General features: G+C 43.3%; 1 protein-coding gene across 1 annotated transcript in view; it reads right to left on the bottom strand.

Annotated features, from left to right (window-relative positions):
* Window positions 1-428: 428 nt before the first annotated feature.
* The window catches only part of LOC137417686 (uncharacterized), a 44,629-nt gene continuing 22,685 nt past the window's right edge, over window positions 429-22,372 (bottom strand). The window contains exons 9-20 of the mRNA XM_068103586.2: window positions 20,292-20,488; window positions 17,572-17,636; window positions 15,320-15,426; window positions 11,167-11,278; window positions 10,035-10,134; window positions 9,690-9,729; window positions 9,311-9,362; window positions 8,864-8,948; window positions 7,449-7,565; window positions 7,088-7,211; window positions 2,416-2,506; window positions 429-2,000 (exon numbers count right to left, since the gene is read on the bottom strand). Of these exons, the coding sequence (XP_067959687.1) occupies window positions 1,923-2,000; window positions 2,416-2,506; window positions 7,088-7,211; window positions 7,449-7,565; window positions 8,864-8,948; window positions 9,311-9,362; window positions 9,690-9,729; window positions 10,035-10,134; window positions 11,167-11,278; window positions 15,320-15,426; window positions 17,572-17,636; window positions 20,292-20,488 (1,168 nt within the window). The 3' untranslated portion in view covers window positions 429-1,922. The remainder of the gene's footprint in view (window positions 2,001-2,415; window positions 2,507-7,087; window positions 7,212-7,448; window positions 7,566-8,863; window positions 8,949-9,310; window positions 9,363-9,689; window positions 9,730-10,034; window positions 10,135-11,166; window positions 11,279-15,319; window positions 15,427-17,571; window positions 17,637-20,291; window positions 20,489-22,372) is intronic.

Here is a 22,372-nt window from a genome sequence, read left to right as displayed (position 1 = left end):
CGTTCCACCTGAAACCCACCCACGTGTGGAGATAGCAGCCAACAACAGCAACCTGCATGCACACACGCACACACACACACACGCACACACACACACACCTCGTTTTTTTCATTTGCGTTCCTCACAATTCTATCAAACATAGACACGGTAAAAACCCATTTTCCTTTATCATCATAAAATTCATACATGTTGTAGTGTTAAGGATCTAACATGATTGTCTGAAGGTCCAAATTATGGGGTTGGAGGAACCAGCAAATAGATACCTTCAGTGTATTTTAACTCCAATGTGGCAATTAAACAAAGCGAGATGTGATTGCTGCTTACATCTAATGCAGTTTTCTAAAATAATATCAGAGTAAGTATTGGAATAATAACTTTTTCTTTTCCATCAGACTTGATGGTTATAAAAAAAAAAAATGAGGAGTATAAATGATAACAATGAAAAACTTTATTTAAATTTCTCACAAAATCAATGGCAAGAATTAAACAGAAGAGACTTTTCCATAAATGTCGATTACACTGTTGAGATTTCAAAATACAATGAAGAAAGTTTTACAGAAACAATGCCTTTGGAGAAGATTTGATGATGACTTTTATCAGCAAGAACTGCTCTTCCAATCATTTTTCATACACTTAGTGTGTAACATTTTAGATTCTATCAACCGAACAGGCTTGGAGCAGCGCTACAGGCCCCGCACCCCTCACCCCCCCCCCCCCCCCCCCCCAGGACTTGGAGAAACGCTATAGGCCCCAGCCCTCGGGTTTGGAGAAGTGCTACAGGCCCCAGCCCCCGGGCTTGGAGAAGCGCTACAAGCCCCAGCCGCCGGGCTTGGAGAAGCGCTACAGGCCCCAGCCGCCGGGTTTGGAGCAGCGCTACAGGCCCCAGCCCCCGGGCTTGGAGAAGCGCTACAGGCACCAGCCGCCGGGCTTGGAGCAGTGCTACAGGCCCCAGCTGCCGGGTTTGGAGCAGCGCTACAGGCCCCAGCCTCCGGGCTTGGAGAAGTGCTACAGGCACCAGCCGCCAGGCTTGGAGCAGTGCTACAGGCCCCAGCCCCCGGGCTTGGAGCAGCACTACAGGCCCCAGCCCCCGGACTTGGAGAAGCGCGACAGGCCCCAGCCCCCGGGCTTGGAGAAGCGCTACAGGCCCCAGCCCCCGGGCTTGGAGAAGCGCTACAGGCCCCAGCTGCCGGGCTTGGAACAGCGCTACAGGCCCCAGCCCCCGGGCTTGGAGAAGGGCGATAGGCCCCAGTCTCTTCACTGTGCTTGATTGATTTTAACTGTCTCCAAGAGCTGACAAGATCGGTTAGAGGTTGCATACTCACTGTGCTTTGAACTGTCTATTCTGGATTGATGCGTAACTATAAAGTATAAGCCATCCTCCTTGTGCTTCATGGGAAGATTGTTTTATTAGCGAATACATCATTGTTTTGAAGAGCCATTAAGGTGGTTTTCCCATCTGCTATTCCCTGGCATTCAGAATTATTCCACCATACCTTTTGAAAAAGAGTAAGCCATTACATGCCAGTACCCTTGCCAAACTCCTGCCCTAACCTACAGAGAATGACATCAGCATGATGGCTGCACCTCCGTTATGCCATGAGCAGACTAAACTAACCACCGAATCCTAGTCAAATCACTTTCACTAGATAGACTACTACCTCCACTTTTAAAGTCAGGAAGTGGTTCAGAATGAGTGGTCAAACTGACCCCATTACAGACTGCATTTACGGTTCACATCAATCCACTCACTATAAATAATCAGTTTCAGATTATTACACAAGTTGCGTTTGTTTCATCCAAATAGAATAAGATTCAGATCTGGATAATGACATCAAATTCACCATGATATTGCAAAGAAATAAAAATGTAACCAGTGGAATCAGCAAGAACTTTCTGAGTAAACATCAGGTCTTCGACGGTCACTATCTTCTTCGCATTATCGACAATTCTGGAACGTTCTCGAGCTTGAAGTCCAGCAGCATCTGGCCAAGGGCCTTACCCTATCAGGATTAAAGGGAGACATCCAAGAGCTTGTGAAACCAACCTTAATCCAACCAATATGATGCGTTACGTCATCACAATAAAAATTATAGTGCGGTATTCCAATTCCTGCTGTTATAATAAAAGAGGATTTAAAGCAAATATTTAAAACAATACTTTGAATACCTCTTTTCTGGGTAATAAAGTTATGAGTTTAAAATCATAAAGGTTTGGAGTAGGATTAATAAATGTCAACACCCTGTTAACCGGAAATGCCTCCTTTAAAAAACAGAATTCCAACGCTTGCATATGATGGCAGCATCACCGTCCAATGTCAACTTCTTTAAAAAAAATACTTAGTCGAGGCTCGTATAAGAGCAAAACCTGCACACCAATCAAGCAGAAAATCTAAAACTGGGAATTTAACAAACACACCTGTGGATCGCTGCGCAAAGACGAGACGCCACCTCCGCCTAAAGCTCCGTGCAGCACAAAATTCAAGCCATGGATACCAGGAAGCTCATACCTGTGGTACAAAAAACATTACTGGAATGTCAACTTGGAGCCAAAATGTTTGGGGTGACACTTATCTGCACTACATGGCGAGAATAAATGGAAAAAGTTCAATATGACTAAAAATGTCACTGGGTTTAAATAAATAAATAAATAAATAAATAAATAAATCACACCACTTTGAACTTCCTCGAGCTTTACCTTTAAACCGTCCAGTCGGATTTTGATTCCCGAAACGACTACAAACCATCCGATTGGTGTTTTGCAGGAAAGGTGTTGCATCACAGGTTGTGCCGGCCCACAGATGTACGTTAAGCTGGATGTCCCGTCTGCTCGCACTGTTTATTTAGTTGGTGTCTTTCACATTAGGTGGTGTCTTTCTTGAAGAGTTGGTGAAAGAAGATGAAGCTTTGGTGCCGGATAAACATGATGACAGAGCAGATAAGCACGATGACGTCAGAGAGAGGGAAAGAGACAGACGCCAAAAAATACTGCCCTCCAGAATAGTCTTCCCTCTCACATCGACACAAAACATCTCCCAGATGATTTATCCAGGGCACAATCATGATGTCTGGTAATGTACAAAGATAATTATGAAATGTTTACAATGCATAATATTTATTCCAAATGAAAGCCATTTTAGACTACAAATATGGCGAACAAAATAGGGATAGAATACAGTCAATACTCAGATATTCTCCCAGAATGCTCCTCGATATATCAAAGTACAAATGGGAGATCCAAATTGGACACTATTGCTTGATGGTGTCACATGACTGTGGCAAGCCCACTTCCCCCACCACCCAATCTCCCTCCAGGTGACACTGGGAAGCACCCACCCTCCAAAGCATCACATATCATGTGTGTGTCTTTTTTGCCTGAAATATAAAATATAATGGCCTGATAAAATTCAAGTGTTTAAATAGGCTTTACATACACTGTGGCTCTAAAGATGTTGCGTTATCTATCTATAATTCCAGTAATCTCTGTACGTTTGTACGTTTGTCTGTGACCGCTGTTTCTCGACAACCACGGGTCCGATATACTTTTAACTTGCCAGGTATATTGCTGGGGACCCGAGGATGTGCCTTTTCAAGGTTTCATATTAATCGGACAATTACTTACCGAGCTATGTCCAAAAAACGATTCAACCAATCAGAGAGCAGCGAACTATCGCGTGTGCCGAACGTGGCGGACACACTCTGCCTCGGATGGCACATTTGAGAGCGTATTCATTTATTTCACGTTTGCAAACTATGTTGGCGTTAAACTATGTTTTAAAACTAATAAAAACGAATTTGCGATTCATTCGCTTTCCTGCGCGTTTGTGCACGCGATGGCGATTTCTTTACCAAACTCCGGAAGCCGTTCGCTTTGGACCAAACCATTTCATGTAAATAGAGGGGGGGGATTGTCACCGGACTCGCAAGCCGTTCGCGTTGGACCAAACCATTTCATGTAAATAGAGGGGGGGGATATAATTTTAGATATAGATATAGTACGGGCAATGCCCTAGTAGACTAAATTTGAAAACATGGCTATTCCTGTTATTTGGGTTGCTGACGCTAACTTGTGATTGCATGGTGGTTATAAATGAGACAAGCTGCATTCATTTGACGTAAATCACATTTGATTATTAATTACTGTGGCACATACAACAAGACCTGTGACGAAGATGCAATATCAATATGGCCAAAAAAAGAAATAAAAGTTTGTAGAGTTCACGTCATGTGGTCAATTTTTGTTTCTTTCACCGTACTCAAAGGGTTAATGAGTGACTTTGAAATACTCTTATAACCCTCTCCTGAACGGTGCTTCTCCATCACTTTATGTCTGACTTCTTTGCAAAGCTCCTCCTTGGTCTTCATGCTTATTCGTTCACCAAGTGAGTTGCACCTTGAAACTCCTTAGACAAATCAGGGAGCTTAATTTTTAAGTTAAACCACTGATTACACACAGGTGAAAACTATTACAGGTATTTTGTAACCTTTCAAACAAATAATCTGCTCCTGGAGTGATTTAGGGTTAATTAGGCAAAGGGTTTGAATACTTATGCAACTGAGACAACAACAACAACAGGCATTTTAAGGCCATTTTCCCTGCAAGATCGGGGTTTAGCCTTGCGGTCCCCATGACAATCTTCTCCATTTTGCCCTATTTTCTGCATCTCTCCTTGTTAACCCCCTTGCCCGCATTTCTTCTTCAACCATCTTTAGCCAAGTCTTTCTTGGTCTTCCCCGTCCTCTACTTCCTTCTACATTCATTTCCATCACTCTTCTCAACCAGTCACTTTCATCCTTCCTCAACACATGACCAAACCATCTCAAACTGTTTCTCTTCACAGCATCCATCACAGGCTCTATCCCCATCATCTTTCGCAATTCATCATTTGTCTTCCTCTCTCTCAACGATACTCCGCACATCCACCAAACCATTCGCATTTCCACCCTTTCCAGCCTTCATTGCTGCTCTACGTTCATTATGCAACTGAGAATCAACTGATTTTTTTTCTGTTAATCAAACTTACTCAGATTTTATCTGCATTTTGTAGCTTTATCACTCTGGACTAGTTTGTGAAGACTGTATATCAAGTTTGATTTGAAAGAATCATGAAACTAGAACGACACTCAGTAGAGCTCATACCACCGCCAGGCTGAACAGTTTACGTTTTGTATCCCACTGATAGGCCAGATCTGGATTAAGACCTGAACCAAAATCTAATCGACTTGTTCTTGTCAACTAACCAACTCGTCCACCAAGTTTAGTCATAACTCGTCCATAACTTTTTATGCCTCCGCCAATGAAGTCGCCGGAGGCAATATGTTTTCACGTTGTCCTTCCGGCTGTCCGTCCGTCCGTGATAGGTTTTCGTTACCGTGATAGGTTTTTGTTACCGCGATAACTTGAGAACGGCGAAAGGGATCTCAGTCAAACTTGGCACAGGTATTTATAATGAGGTAAAGATGAACCGATTATATTTTGGGGTCAAGAGGTCAAAGGTCAAAGTCTGTAATAGGTCTATAACTTGAGAACGGCTGAAGTGATCCAATTACCTCTGCCACCAAAGGTGGATGTAGGTTATGTTTTCACCCCTGTCTGTCTGTCTGTTTGTTTGTCTGTTCGCTTGTGAATACTTGTATTTGATTTTACTTGTAATTTAATTAATTTTGTATTTAATGTATTATTATTTAATTAATGTTAATTTATTATTTATATAATTAAAATTAATTATATTATAAATTAAAAAAAATAATTTAATGTATTAACTAATTTAATCGCTTGTGAATACTTGTATGTATTTGATTTTACTTGTAAATAAATAAATTTTACTTGTAATTACAAGTATTCATAAATATAAGATATCTCAAATATATCTCAAATAATCTCAAATACATAAGATATCTCAAATAAGATATCTCAAAAAGTTGTGGACGGATTCGGACGAAATTTGGCAGTGATGTAGCGTATGTGACACAGACTAAATTATTAGATTTTGGTGAAGATCCGGATTCGGATCCGGCAACTAGAATTTTTAAAAGTGATTCTTCACCATTGGGAGATAGGGCCAAAACGATACATAACAGGATATCTCAAAAAGTTGTGGACGGATTCGGACGAAACGTGGTGGAACGGTTGGGTGTCTGACAAGGACGATTCGATTTGATTTTGGTGAAGATCTGAATATGGATTTGGATATGATAATTATTTAATTTTTTAAAGTGATTCTTCACCATTGGGAGATAGGGCCAAAAACGATATACAGCAGGATATCTCAAAAAGTTGTGGACGGATGATTTTGATGAAATGTGATTCTGTATTGTGTTTTTCTGGTTTACTCTGGGATACAAAACGTAAACTGTTCACCTGGCGGAGGTATGCTCTCTACTGAGTGCCGTTCTTGTAATGCATTCGATCGTGTCCGTGTGTGTGTGTGTGTGTGTGTGTGTGTGTGTGTGTGTGTGTGTGTGTGTTCGTATGTTTGTGAACAAGATATCTGGAAAAGTTCTGAACAGATTTGGATGAAAGTTGGTGGGATGATTGCCCTTGCGATAAGGAAGAATTGATTAGTTTTTGGTGAAGCTCAGGATATTATTCTGGATCGAGGAATTTTTTGAAGGATTTTTTTACCATTGGAAGATAGGGCTCCAACTTGACCCACGGTGGGAGTATGCGCTCTACTGAGTGGCGTTCTAGTTTTATAAGTGATGGTGATCGGCAACGTTTCAGAAGAAACACCAAATTTTCATCAAAAAGCACTGCAATTCCTTCAATTTTGTCTTAAGGTAAAAATAAAATACGAACACTCATTTTGGACCTCAGTCGGGAAACCATAACCTCACTTTTGTTATTTTGTCTTGATCAATTAAAAACATGTTATCTGAAAACGGTCATGTAAGAGTACGACGACGGTGGGTTTGTCGCATAAGCATGTTCATTCCACAGAAGTAACGTACACACCATCCTTTGGGATACACAACTCTCGAATGAAACACCGTGAAGCCAAAGTAAGAAGTAAGTCTTCTCAAAACACTCAAAGGAGCCATATATTTATTACATATGCATTGTTGGAGGGATGGGGAGATGAAGGTCTCACCTACTCACTGCCTCCTCAGGAATGGTACCATTCTCAAAAAGATGCTTGAAGTAATTCGCCACGACTTGTGAAGTGAGGTGTTGCTTTAGGTAAGGGTAGTAGCCGGGATTTCGGGCAATGATGCCTGCGGGAAAACATATTGAAATTGGTCTAGGGAAACCAGCACATATCTTCCTGCTCATGAAAAGGTGAGAGGCAGAACAAAGTTGATAAATCCACTGGATAGTTTAAACAATTGTTGGCATTTCAATCAGCGATGACGATTTTTAAAACCTGTATGAGACAATTCCCGACATGCCGATCAACCTCCAAAATAAAAAATTAAATAAAGCATCAGCAGCAGCTCGTTTATCCCTTGTACCAATGTTTGCTGTGTTGCCTTTGTCTCCACTACGTGTGTAGGCTATCTCCTCCAGCCGGAAGCTGCAGGACCCGAGTGGTAACTCTGCCTTCGGTTCTTCTGGAAAATGTTGGGAGCCTGACAGGACAGACCGGAGACCCGATGTGATGTTTGAACAAATAAATGATTGCTTGTCTGACCTATAAATTGATACAGCATATCATGGTCGGTGTACTTATCATGGTCATAACATCATGTGTGGTGCATCTTCCACTTCAAGAACAAAACTGCTTTTCCGCTCATCAAATCCCAACAGCTATGAAGCTCAAGTTACAAGATCAAATGTACCAATGGAAATTTATGGAATAAGTGGGGGGAAAACTTTAAAGGGACCATCGACATATTATGTATGCAAACTAGAGCAATGCGACTGTGTTGCCAATATGCCTCTGCATAGTCCCACAACAGAGATGCCCTCGTTCATTGCCCTAAAAATAAACAAGTTTGATTTAAATCCCTTCAGCTGTTTTCAAGTATCACAATTTCACCAGCCATGACAGGTTTCACATCGATCGGTGAAGCAGTTTCAGAGAAGGGGATTTTTTAAACATCGGCTTTCAAGCTAATATGGCTGCCATACCACATGACATATGACCTTTAAAAAATGTACACTCTGCATATGTATGGGTAGGGGATCACGATTGTGAAGTTTCGTGTTGATCGGATAAGGTTCGTTTTTCTATCCAAGGTGGCTGCAAAACCATGTGACCTATGATGTCATAAATTTAATATTTCAATACAAATGGGTCATAGATCATGTGCAAGCAATTTCAAATTTTTTGGATAAGGAATTTGATTAAAACATTTTTGGATGGTATACCACTTCACCTATGATATCATCATCATCATCATGCTTTTGTTCCCCATTGGGAGTACTTGACAATGTGCCAAGTTTCAAATTTTTCCATTCAGCGGTTTCTGAGAAATATATTTTTAAAATCATTTGCGTTTAAACCAAGATGGTTACCATACCACGTGACCTATGACATCACAATAATGATAAAAACATTATGCATGGGTGTCACTCCTACACTGAAAGTTTCGTCTCAATCGGACATGTGGTTGCTGAGAAAAACAAGGTTTAGCCCGTACGGATGAACGGACGGACGGACAACCCGAAAACATAATGCCTCCAGCCACTTTCAGGGGCGTAGGCATAAAAAAAGGCTGAGGTAAAACTGAGAGGGCAACAATGTTCAAGCCATGACACCTCATCCTATGTTATTGAGACTTGCATGGAAATTTCTGGAGAGGCAGGGCTTTTTCAGTACTTGTGTTTTGGGGGAGGGATAAGAGTTTCCACCATCAGCTCAATAATAAAGATATAAACTGACACAAATAGAAACAACCTCCCTTCGATGATAGATGCAACCTACCTACATGTCGTTCTGGCGGTTCCATCGTAGAGCTGAGTAAGGGTTGGTACGTCTCAACATGCTTTCCATCCAGGTGGATATCAACCTGCGATCAAAGCCCTCACTGTGTAGCCAAAACCTCACAGCGAATGCATTAACCACTCCATTTTCTATCAAAGTACCCATAATCTCAGAGGTCATATCTGGCAGGCAGACTGTCATGACACCGTGGTGACAGGCAAGCAACTGTCTGATGTTGCTGTGAAAGATACTTTATTGTTAAACGAGTGGCTGCCGAAACATCATTGGAGAAGGTACAGGTAATAGAGCAGGTTCTACAATCCCCCGTTATACGGCTCAAAGTGTGGTGGAATGCCAACGGGTGTTAAAGATAAATGTTGTGGAGGTCCTCAAGCTAGATATGTTCTTCCAAGACAAGCATAGAGTTCAAACAACAGGTCCACTTACCTTTATCTTGTCTTTGGGATAGAGGAACGAAAACAGTTTCAGCACTGGTGATCTACACAGAAACATACAGTTTGAGCCATGCATGATCGTCACACACTATTATGGTTGGTTTCACACTTGTGCAAAATTGTTGAGTTACCCTTGCTTCACAAATTATCTTAAACACTATATTTGACCACCTCTGGTTCAGGTGGAGCTCGCCGAGTCAAAACAAAGTGTGAAAGATAACCGAGCAATGTAACAGTCATTAATGACATATCCAGATGAATTGTACTTGTGAGAGTCATCTGCTGATGGGTAGAGAAGTGGGCTGAACATCGCTTTCCCAAGTATTAAATAATCTCTAGAACAGTGTGGTGGGCAGGACTTGTGGACTTACACAGTGGGCCTCCCACCAACAATAGCTGTCAGACCCGGAGCTGAAAAATAAATAAATTAAGAGAGAACATACCAAGTCGTTGTTGCAACTAACAAAACTCAAAATGACAATAACAGATTACAATCAGATTCCATACACTGATATTCTCCGTGATCCATGTGCATTGACAGAAGTTCAAAGCTAGGTTTGTGGTCACCTGGTAGTTTTATGGTGCGAACAGTATGGTACATATTGCAGCTGCAGAATATATTTAACCAGGATGCAAAACCATGCCAATTGAAAAGAGAAATATCAAAATGGATTTCAAAGCAAGTTGATCTCGACGAGAAGGGCTTTGTGTCTCACCCATCCCTGTGCCGGCGGGTGCAATTTCACGAGCAAACAACTCCAGGGCCTTCCTATGAGTATGCTGCACAGCAAGCCAAAGGACAGCCTCTCTGGGGCCCTGCACACACGTGAGCGGTAAAGTCAAACACATCTTCATATATATATATATATTTTTTATAAACAGGAATTAAATTCCTGCGTGGGGCTTCATGTGAAAAACTCTGACAACACGGGACTCGAACCAAGGACCTCCATCGCTTTCGTGGTGACAGCCCACTGCGCTATTGAGCCAGCCGAAATCTACTCAGAAGTTTTCCACACTTAACACTGCATGCTGCATGCTTTATAATGGCTGATGTCTAATGTGCCTGCTAGGCAGACCCCGGATGTGACAAAGTCGAACTGAAATAAAATAAAGATTTTAAAGGTTGAGGAAACAAAATTTCGGAAGTTTCTTTTACACCAGCTTCTTTAACACATTACATTAGTTCTTCATTGCCCATTGTTTGTGTCCTTTATGATGTCTTTAAAAACAGTAAAATTCCTGTTTGGAATGACTTTCAATTTCGTTTACCTGCCAGACAGTGTAAAAAAAAAAAGTATCTCACTCCTCTGCACATGTATGATAAGGACAAATTCCGAGCTAAAGAACTGCTAAACTTCAGGTTCGTTTTCCGATTCGTGTTCAAAATGTAACATTCAATTGAAATTAGGTTGTTCCTTGATTATAAACTGACATTTGTAGACAGACAAACAGCCAAATGACCCGATTGCTTCACTGAATTTTTTGCTTTGCACACGCAGGGCAAAAAAATATAAAATAAAGAAATAGGGAGAAAATAATGAGACAAGAAAAATCAGACATAGGTAAGTTTGGTTTCTTATTTTCTTGTGCAGTGATCCACGGCTCATGAAGGTAATTTTACATGGATCACATGCAGGTGAAGAACATAATAGGCAACAGTGTACATCTGTATAAATTACAAGGATATGAGCAGACAATGGACAAATGATCACAATATATGGGATTTAAGACTCAGGTTCCCAGTATTCTGATCTGTGCGTTCAAATATGAATACTAAAAGGGCCAACGTTAATTTTCATCATCATCACGAGTCATACTGTAATCTTTAAGTCATGCTGGTCTCACCCCATCAGAGAAAGAGCGAGCATGGTCTCCATACGAATCTTCTACACCCAGGACTTGCAGGTTGACCTTCGTGAAATCAGACATTCCGAGCTGCCGAAACATCCTCCGAATGCTGAGCGAGGGAGCAAGATGTGGAAAGGGTGAAGAACTCGTCACCAGGACTGAGACGATGGCAAACGTACAACTTAGGCAAACTGCAAACTCATTCAATGAACTTTGGAAACAGATTACAACTAAAAGGCATGAATTCAAAGCAAGATAGAGAGGGGGGAAAAATCGGGCAAATATTTATTAAAAATTGCTTTACAGTAACAGGCATGTATTCAGACACAAATCAAAGTAGATCAGCACTCGGTAGAGCACGTGCTTCCACCAGGCTGAGTAGTTTACGTTTTGTATCCATCAATAGGCTGGATCTGGATCCAGACCTGAAGCAAAATGTAATCGTCTTGTTCTTGTCACCTACCCAACTCGTCCACCAAGTTTTGTCATAACCCGTCCACAACTTTTTGAAATATCATGCTATATGTCGTTTTTGGCACCATCTCTCCTTGGTGAAGAATTACTTTTAAAATTAAAAAACGATCGCATCTGGATGTGGATGCGGATAGTTAGGTCCAAAACTTCAATTCCGTGACCATTTTCTGGCTAGTAAGGTTTGACGATTGATTTGACTTCTATTGACATTTTATAACAAAAATAGCCTCTATGTCCCTCCCAAAAATCCCCGGCATTTTTCGCCAGAGACCCGAATCCAAGATGACCGCCGGCACTATCTTGAAAAATTTAGTTTTGAACCAGAACACCTAGAATCATGTACAAAGACACTTTTTTGGGTAATTTGACCACGAGGATTCCGAATCTGACATTAGTTTGACGTTATGACATTATTTTGACCCAGAAATCCAAGATGGCCACCATCCAGTAGAGCGAAAATGCAACTTTTAAATGGGAGAACATATGATCATGAATTAACACATTATTTTGGCTAAATCTATACTGGCCACGGAATTGAGGTCCTGATTAGTGAATTGCTATTTTCTTGTTTTTTATTTGTCTGTGTGTGTAATGTCATATACTTATTTCTGTCTTTCCAGGGAGTATACGAGCGAATGAGACGGCACTGAGAAGCGCAGTATTCAGAAGATAGCTGTCAAGAGAATGTCCACCGTTCCGTGTGTCCTCCAGTGTGGCGGGCTTTGCAATGAAGCCACTGATGTCGTTACCTCCATTGAGAGTTGGGAAAATCTCAAGAAAAAAGCCCTGTTATGGAGCGGTCTTGACAAGTTCGGAGACGTTTATGCAACAGTCAATTGGGATAATGGTCCCGGCAGACAATGTGTCCATAAATCATGTAGGCTGACCTTATGGAATGCTAATAAACTGGAGCAGGCCAAGACAAGACAGAAAAAACGAGAAGTCAAGGAATGCCAATCTCAGTCTTCGTCCATGTCTGAGGCTTTCCCCCCGGCTGCTTCTCCACCTGCCAAGCGGCTGCGATCAAGTGTAGAAGGGCTGATACATGAAAAAACAAAATGTGTCTGGTGCTGTAAACCGGAGTCGGCAAAGCACCCAGAATCAAAGCTGTCCCTGATTTCGTATGATAATGCATGGGCAACGTTCAAGAGTCACACGGTGGTCCTCGAAGATCAGAGCATGCGAGACAGAATCAACTGTGTGATCGATTATGCAGCTGATAACCCATATGCGATTGAGATCAGATATCACAACAAATGCTGGTTGAAATATGTGCGTAGTTACCAGAAAATGAGTGAAGATGACAAACTCCCACGCATGCACCATGTCAATCTCCGTGAGGCTCAGACTATCTTCTTTGACCACATCAGAACAGTTATCTTTGAGGAACGTGAGCTAAGGTCACTACAGAGCCTCCTCAAAGACTACAGCTCTATCATATCTCGGTATGGCTTCTCAACATCCAGCATCAAGTCATCCTTTATCAAAGATATCCTGACCCGGGAGTTTGAGGGCAAGATCGGCTTCCACTCCTGCCCTCAGAGAAACCAGAGCGACCTAGTCTATGACACGTCTGGGGGTGGTTCATATGTTGAAGCAGCACTCTCCGCCATCGGTGTTGGCAGTGAACAACTGGTGCACAATGTGGCTAAGCGGCTCAAGGATGATGTCAAGTCAATCAAACCCATCCCATAGCCGCCAAGAGTCGAGGAGCTAGAAGAGGAGGAAGAGCTCTCGCCTCTCATGGTGCAGCTGCTATCTGCTTTGCAGGGGAAGGGTAAGGCACATATACCCAACACCTACATGAAATTGAATGACCCCTTCCCTTCTGCCCAAGCATTCAAAACACTTCTATGTAGCGTCAGCAACAAGGGGCGGATGCAAAAGCTGATATGCACCTACCTGACAGACCTTGCAGAGAGTGTTGATGCAGAGATTGTCTACTCTGTTGGCTCCCACTGCACCAATTTGTCAACCCAGCAACCAATGGAGAACTACAGCTTTGACCAGTCTGAGGCTGATACTGTCCTCTTTTCTGCTTATGCAGTTCTGCGTGAATCAGGCTACAGTGGCCCTGTTGTCATTGATACCGCTGATACCGATGCCTATGTCGCGGCAGCAGTCATCTCACAGCAGCTGCCCGGAAAGCTCTGTATCAAGAGGAAGAAGGAGACTATCTTATGTTATGGCCTGGTTAATGACGAGATGGCAGACTGTATTGTGCAGCTGCACTGTATGACAGGCTGTGATGCCAACTCAGGCTTCTATGGCAAGGGTAAGAAGTTGGTGTATGACCGGGTGGCGAAGAGCCCTGTGGCTCGACGGCAGCTCTCGCTGTGTGGAGATAGCCTTGTCCTTGAGGAGGAGGTGCTAGAGGAGCTCTTCCAGTTCACACGACATGTCATCTATGGCGACGAAAAGAGTAGCACCATGGCTGAGGCCCGTGCAGCAAAGTGGAAGACACTGAAAAACAAATCATTTATCCGTCTCCCTCCAGATGCAGACAGCCTACGCCAACACTGCCTCCGAGCAAACTACTTGGCATATCTTGTGCGTCATCCCTCCAAGAAACACCACCCCTCGCCACTCGGACATGGCTGGGAGCTGGTGGGTGGTCGCTGTCGCCCTGTCCGCCACACGCAACCTGCTCTCCCGACATCTACCTGCCACAGGGCCAGCTGAAGAGAGTGAGGAAGATGAGAGCCAGGAGGGGAATGAGGAGCGAGATGATGATGTACAAAGGCGGGGAGATTCATCGGAATCTGATGATTCAGATTCTAGTGAAGCAGAATGCTCTGATTCGGACTAATCATATAATTAAAGGTCATATTGATTAATTACTTCATTTGAAAACTGTTCAAGTCACAGCTATTAAAAATAGCTTATTTTGAAGTGTAATGAGTTTACTTGTCATGCAATCATCAATTACTTTACTGCAAGATATCCTTACGGAAGTAGTTTCTTTAACATGTTTAAGTACAAAAGTTGCATTTTCGCTCTACTGGATGGTAGCCATCTTGGATTTCTGGGTCAAAATAATGTCATAACGTCAAACTAATGTCAGATTCGGAATCCTCGTGGTCAAATTACCCAAAAAAGTGTCTTTGTACGTGATTCTAGGTGTTCTGGTTCAAAACTTAATTTTTCAAGATAGTGCCGGCGGTCATCTTGGATTCGGGCCTCTGGCGAAAAATGCCGGGATTTTTGGGAGGGACATAGAGGCTATTTTTGTTATCAAATGTCAATAGAAGTCAAATCAATCGTCAAACCTTACTAGCCAGAAAATGGTCACGGAATTGAAGTTTTGGACCTAACTAGGATCTTCACCATAATCAAATCGATTTGTCCTTGTCACACACTCAACCTGTCCACCAGGTTTTGGCCGAATCCGTCCACAACTTTTGAAATATTGTGATGTACATCGGTTTTTTCTCAATTACACAATGGTGAAGAATCACTTACAATTATCGGATCCTGACCTTCGGTAAAATTTAATCAATTCATACTTGTCACACACCGAACCTATCCACCAAGTTTAGTCCGAATCCATCCATAACTTTTTGAGATATCCTGCTCACAGTCAATCAGACAGTGGTGAAAACATAACCTCCATCCACCTTCGGTGGCGAAGGTAATAAAGTCTATTTGGGTGGCTGCATTGAGGAACAGGACCCACCGTTTGAGAATACTCTCAGCTGTTCTACGCAACTTCTCCGTAGCACGAGGACCCCCGGCCACGCAAACGGCCGTGGCCCGGTAGCCATCCAGGTAAGTGGCGCTTACCTGTTGAACAATTACCACGAGTTCATGAAGACATATTGCTCCTCCTGCTGTATCCTATTCACAAAACAAGATCCTCTTTCATCATGAGCAATATTTCAAAAAGTTTAGACTATCGCCCTCGTGGCCTGACAACAGCCTCTCAAGATAATTGACCCTTTAAGAGTTGTCTAGTCTTGGCTATAATCCCACCCAGTTGTAAAGTGTCATCCTGGTGTTTCTCAAGCAGGGCGATTCATCAATATGTATGCGGCCCCTCGGATGGATGTTTAACTGGGTGGCTCATCTGCCGGCATTAGTTGATGGACAATTAAGATCCCATAGTGTCCTTCGCAAAGAGTTGGCAAGCTATCGTCGACACTCTGGCCAAATGATCTCTCTGACTCTCTTGAAAATCCTCTCTATCTCTTTGCTGACGACTCTACTCTCTGTCGCTCCATTCTTCATCCCTCAGATCGGCAGTCTGCAGCCTCCTCACTCTCTGCAGACCTTGACAAAATCACAGACTGGGCAAACAAGTGGAACATGTCTTTCAATCCTGACAAATCTCACACTCTTACGATGTCTCTCCGAAAAGACCGACTGGACAACCCTCCCATCCACTTTCTGAATAATCCTCTCCAAGAAGTTCTGTCACTCAAGCTTTTGGGTCTCACTATCTGCCATGATCTTTCCTGGGAAAACCACATTTCAAATCTGGCCTCCAAAGCCAGTCGCCGACTGGGCATCCTCCGTCGTGCGAAGTCCTTCCTTGGCACAACTGAGCTCCTCACCACATACAAGGCTTTCATCCACAGCTCAATGGAATACTGCTCTCCCCTCTGGGCTGGTGCTCCTGCCTCACACCTAGCTCGCCTTCACGCTGTTGAAACCAAAGCATTCAGAATCATTGGAATCTCCCTCGATGAAGCTAACTCCAAGAGCCTCTCACTCACTCACCGCAGGCAGGTTGGTGGTCTTTCCGTCTTCTACCGACTCCTCTCTGGCCTTGCCCCCCCAGCTCTCTCTGTGCTCTGTCCCGCAAATATTCCTACAGGTCGCACAAGATCTGCCTGCAACCCTCTTATGGTTAAACTGCCAAAATCAAGACTCTCTGCTCACCTTCACTCCTTCATTCCTCTTTTCTCCCGCCTCTGGAACAAACTCCCTCACTCTCTTCAATCCCACTCCACCCTCCAAGTCTTTAAAACAGCTGTTCACCACCATCTCTTATCTTCCCCCATCCAAAACCTTGATCTTTTCTACCCCCGCTAATTTCACCCCAATTCCACTTTTTTGAAATACCAACTTCTGTCCAGGAAGTCCTTGGTGTCCTTGTGTTTTATACTTCTCCCCCCCCCTTCCCATGCCTCCTCCCCCCGGGCCCTCTCCCTTCCACACATCTCCCTGCTCTCGGATGTTGTGTTTGTGTGCTTCCCCTTTTCTCCCCATCTTGTCTTCTGCTCCCTCTTTTTGGGTATTTTGTTTGTCTGGTTGATTTGTTTGTGAAGTAAATGTCAGCTCTTTCACGAGCCTCGATTTAGTATACAAAAAAAAAAAAAAAAAAAAAAATCCAAATCCCTGCTCTCACCTACAAGGGGCACTGCCTCAGTGGCACAGTTGTGCCCCCAGCAAAAGATGCTATGCAAAGCCATGTGCTGCAGCCAAACAATATTTAAAAGGGCCAAAGCAATATATATTAGAATATTCTCTGCGAATCTGATGGTTTGGTCATGTGTTGAGGAGGGATGAAAGTGACCGGTGGAGAAGAGTGATGGAAAAGAATGTAGAAGGAAGTAGAGGATGGGGAAGACCGAGAAAGACTTGGCTAAAGGTGGCGGAAGAAGAAATGCGGGCAAGGGGGTTAACGAGGGGAGATGCAGAAAATAGGGCAAAATGGAGAAGATTGTCATGGGGACCGCAAGGCTAACCCCCGCTCTAGCAGGGAAAATGGCCTTAAAATGCCTGTTGTTGTTGTGTTGTATTCTCTGCGAATCATGATGCAGGATGTGATCCTGGATGAAAGGTTGAAAATATCAATGATATAACTTGCATCAGAGGAGAAACAAGTTACTTATTTCAATGACAGCAAGAAAAATGAGTCTAAAACCGGGAAAAAAAAGAAACAATGAAAAGGGTTGCCGCGGGGTGCTCATTCGGTATCAATACCTTGTACGAGGAAGGGGGTTGTATTCCTTTGGCCCCCGAAACCAATACCTCCATTCCTTCACTACCTGCAACAAATGAATGTGAAAATAAAAGGAGGACACATTATTTTGTATTTCCATATTGTTCAACCTTCAGATGATAGACATAGGTTTTGTTACACCTGTGTCCACAAAGGTAATCCATACATTTTTGAGGGAGGAAACATTTACCGTTCTGTGTGATTCTGTGTGATTAATGTTCGCTCTTTCACGAGCCTCGATCTTGTATACAAAAAAAAAAAAAAAAAAAAAAAAAAAAAAACCGTATTTTTTGGCGGATAAGTCGATACTTTTCCCCCGGGAAATTCGGGACGGGAGGTGCGGGTATAGAGAGGAGAGGTTCCAGAGAGGGAGAGGCAGGTCTTTGTGTCTCGGGCGGACTGCTCAAATAATATGTGGACTGGGAAGGCGAATGGGAGGTAGACCCAAAGCGAAACAGGTCTCCCCTTGCCCTCATCGGGCTAACCCTAACAACCCGTTGTGTGTGTCAGGGAGGAATTAACACCTTGGTTGTTCTGACCAACAGTTTTGCTAACTACCGTAGTTGATTTTCCTTTGTCTTGTACTCCAAATAGACTTATCTATGAATAAAGGAAAGGGTTGGCGACAGGCGACAAAAAGGGTTGGCGTCAGGAAGGGCATCCGGCCGTAAAACATTGCTTCAAAAAGGGGACCGAAAAGCAACAACAACCACGGCTCCCGAAAAAGGCCAACCCCCGCTTTGCAGGGAAAAATGGCCTCTAAAGGTGTTTTTTTTTTTTTTTATGAATAAAGGAAAGGAAAATGGGATAATCAGCTAATTCGACTTGTACTTCACATCGACTTATACGCTAAAATACGGGAATACACATAAATTGAAAGATATGTGCATGGGAAACGTGAATGTATTTTTTCATCCAATTCATAAAATACAAATAGAAAACAATCTGTATTGTGAAGGTGTCCTGTAAAAACAATGCCGAACGTGGTTGCTTGCAGTCCGTGGTTGGAACAGCAGTTTTTGAAATGGTGTCAAATGTGATCCCACGGGAAGAAATAACTGGCATCTCACAATCATATTTGGATACTGGTGCTCATTTGTAAAACATTGCTGAACAATTACAAAAAATAACAGGAAACATTGATTTTTTTTTCCCAACAATAGACTGCACAAAGAATACATATTGGGCTATAAAATGACCTCATCCGATGGTTGAGGTTTCAAAAGTATTCCATCTGATGTCACTCCTGGAGATCAGACCGTCAACCAAAATAAAACTTCAAACAGTATTTAAAGAAGAAGAAGAGGAGCTTTGTACAAACACAGAAAGAGACAATGGTCAATTTAACGCACCGCGAATGCCTGGGGTCACAGCATCATGACTGATTATCGCAGGTACCCTGGGAGTCTTAACTGAAACATTCAAAGGCTTCATGAAAAGGGAGGTTAATATTATCAGCATCAAAAGTCTACAACAGTCAATATTATATAGAATATTTTCCATTTTCTGCCCTTTCTACCCAACCCCTGCCTTCCAGATCACACACGGTCTCCCAGAACCTTTATTGTTTCTCAGGATCAAAGGCTCGTAGTGGAGCTGCCACCCACACATGGATATATGGAATGACTCTGCGTCTTTGGATGACTTTGGTATGACTCGGTCGGGATTAGAACCACCGACCTCCCAGACTCGGAGCGGACGCTCTAACCATTCACCACCGAGTCTTTCCTTGTTACCCCCACCCCTCTCCCCAACTGAAAACTTTACACTCACCTCCATTCATTCATCCATCCCCCTCTTCGCTCACCTCGAGAACTACATTACTAAGTCTGTCGCTTCTTGCTCTTCCATCCAGGATTTAATGTCTGGTGTCTGCAGACACCTCACGGTCTCACCAATGTATCTTTTTGGGCTTTACTAACCTGCTGAGACCATGTCTCCCTTTCAGATGCTGCTGCTCATAACCACGCGCGCATGAGAAAGCATTTGGTTCAGTCCGTGATTGAGGAACTACTTCATTTCCATTGAATTACATATTTTGAACACTGTAGAACACAAATCGCCTTATTTGCACTTCCAAGCACCTGCAATGTAGCATTACTTTGCCTCTGCAGTTGGCAAAATTGTACTTCTTCTCGACCAATCAAATTTGCCGCTCACACTGCACCTTGGCTTCAACGCTCTAGTATGGAGACTATCAGAGCTACTTCCACCAGATCGATACAGTGCTCTAGTGAGAGGATTGAACAGGAAACAGAAGCAAGCAGCTGCCTTGCGCAGAGGATGGTGTAAGAGTGTTGCAACCTCAATGCACCTTTCCCAAGTCCCTTTTCTCAAGACTGCGCAGGGTAAAGAGGTCTCCAAATTCTCTACTTTTGCTGCTATCGTGTTTGCCCTTTTAAACCACTGCAGTGTCTGTTGACCCTTTGCCCCTGTTGTCCCGAGAGCCTCGATAGCTAGATAAACAAGTATGACGCCGCATTAATGATTAAGTACATTTGGCTCAATGTTACGATGTTAAGTCAAACCGTGCTCACCGTCGGGAAATTAAACTGCACAGTAACAGTACAGCAAACCCCACGTACGAAATTACACTTTAAAAGGAGGGGGGAGGAAAGGAGGAAGAGAAGAAGAATCTCACTCACACGCACGCACATGCGCATGCATACACGGCCAACTGGCATGTGTTTAGTTTCCATACCTGGAAGCTCGGTGAGGGTGACCTGCGAAAAGTCACAGCACACATCTGGCAACAGATACTTCCTGGGATCTCCGAGCTCGTACACAAGTTGTTCGGCCACGGTAGCAGCGGACACGAGTCCGCCCGTCCCCGATGGCTTGCCAACACAAAAACGGCCGTCCTGCTTGCACTCCACCACAGGAAAGCCGATGTTGTCCCTGGCAGTTGTGAAGGAATTAAAACTCTCAAGTCACAATGAGGTAAATTAATGAAAAAGTTAGAAATCTAAAAATTCATCCACTTCTCTGCTTCATTGTGTGAATCTTACCAGCCATGCCTCACATGCCATGGATCATACAAGGAAGTGCGAAGAGTGTGACGGTACAAAACTTGACTTGAGGTTTTTTTTGTACCACCACATCATGGCACTTGACTCGCATAAAAGGATTTTTGCTTTTATTCAAAAACAACCCGGAAAGATAAAACCATTCTAAAAATGCTTGTGTTGAATAAACCTTTTGAATATTCTGCATTACGAGTGAGAAAGTAAGTGCAACTTCCACATGGAATCAGCACTAGGCTGCTGCCCAAAATAAACCACCTATCAGGTGACAGTTAAAAATAAAATATATTTTGCGTGCTCATGTTAAATGTAATGTAACTCAAGCCATCGGAGAATCAATGGCCTGGTTAAGTTTTCAAAGCTTTGTACAACTTTCACTGCAATTACTGTTACCTGTAAGGGCCCATACATTTATTACATAAGCATGGGGGAAGAGCGGAGTGTTTCACGCCGGTGCATATGTGGATAGAGGTGATTGAAAGAGTAGCAAATGAATGAATCCCGATCGCCATAACGTATTTCTAAGTTTTCTCAGATTTATCTTCCTCTTATCTTTTTTTTCTCAGTAATCTTATCGGTATCTTATCTTTTTTTTTTCTTTTTTTTTTTTTAATCTTTTTTTTCTCAGCTATTACTGACAAGCTTTTCTAACTCGTATCGCTCTAATAACTCATTTTTGGGTCATGCAGACAAAAAGGTGGAGAACACGTGTTCAACGAGCAACCAGGAAAGTTGTGTTTTGAGGGCGTACTGCTGCCGAAAGAGTTCCTTGGCAAGGGTTACACTGGGTTTGCCATTGCCTTCCCAACATTAGTTATGGTAGGAATTTGTAATTTGTTCATGATGCTGGCGATAGCTCGCCTACTCTTCACAAAGGACACCGTGGGATCTTTAACGTCCACCAACTAATGTCGGCAGACGGGACGACCGTTTAACGTCCATCCGAGGAACGGCACACACATTGATGAATCACCCTGCCCGTGTAACACCAGGATGACCGTTTATAGCTGGGTCGGGATTCAAACCCAGGTAATATAGCTTAAAGGCAAGTCTGCGTATCTCTAGGCCATCCTGCTAGACTTTGGCCATGTTAGTAATGTCTTTTTTTGGGAAATACAAGATTGAGGCTCGTAAAAGAGTGAGGTGATGGAGAACGAAGAGCAAAAAGGCAACAAAATGACAGTAGGGCAACAGGTGGACACATCGATGAACAGGAAAAGGAAAGGGATGAACAGGAAAAACACGAGAGAGAGGACGTGAGGAATCACAGTAACCTGCAAGTAAGAGGGTTGGGTTGGGTTAATGGGGGTAGAATACATTACAGGTAGAAATGGGGGATGATATGAAAAGGTAGTACTGAAGGAGCTGGGGCTCCCACGTCGATCGGAAGAATGGACGCGACAAAAAGCTGGAATTCATCCGAGTTGCTTTAATCAAACCAAACACTCAGGCACTCTGAAAAGCCCGTTTATCGGGCAGCAATATATATACATATTATCCCGGAGCGTTTGCCCAGGAAAGGCGAAAGGGGGCGTGGCCCAGCGTCCTGGCTGCGGCCTGGCAAGTTGAGGGCGAGCCTGCCCGGGCATCCTGGACGAGCCCGGCATGGTGATCGCTCCGCGTCCTTGATAGGTGCAAGGCGATTGTGAAAACCCAGCGGTAGCCGCTACACACGTCCCCCCAGAATCGACTTGCACCGGCAGGGTCAATTTGAGGGGGGTCCTGATGACCCGGCCGAAGCGACCCCTGGCGGGTCGTG

The sequence above is a fragment of the Myxine glutinosa genome, chromosome 10 (genome assembly GCF_964187855.1).
Source record: "Myxine glutinosa chromosome 10, kmMyxGlut1.1, whole genome shotgun sequence".
In the NCBI taxonomy this organism is placed as follows: domain Eukaryota; kingdom Metazoa; phylum Chordata; class Myxini; order Myxiniformes; family Myxinidae; genus Myxine; species Myxine glutinosa.
Note: the sequence above shows the minus strand (reverse complement) of the source record. Positions and strands in the feature narration are given on the sequence as shown.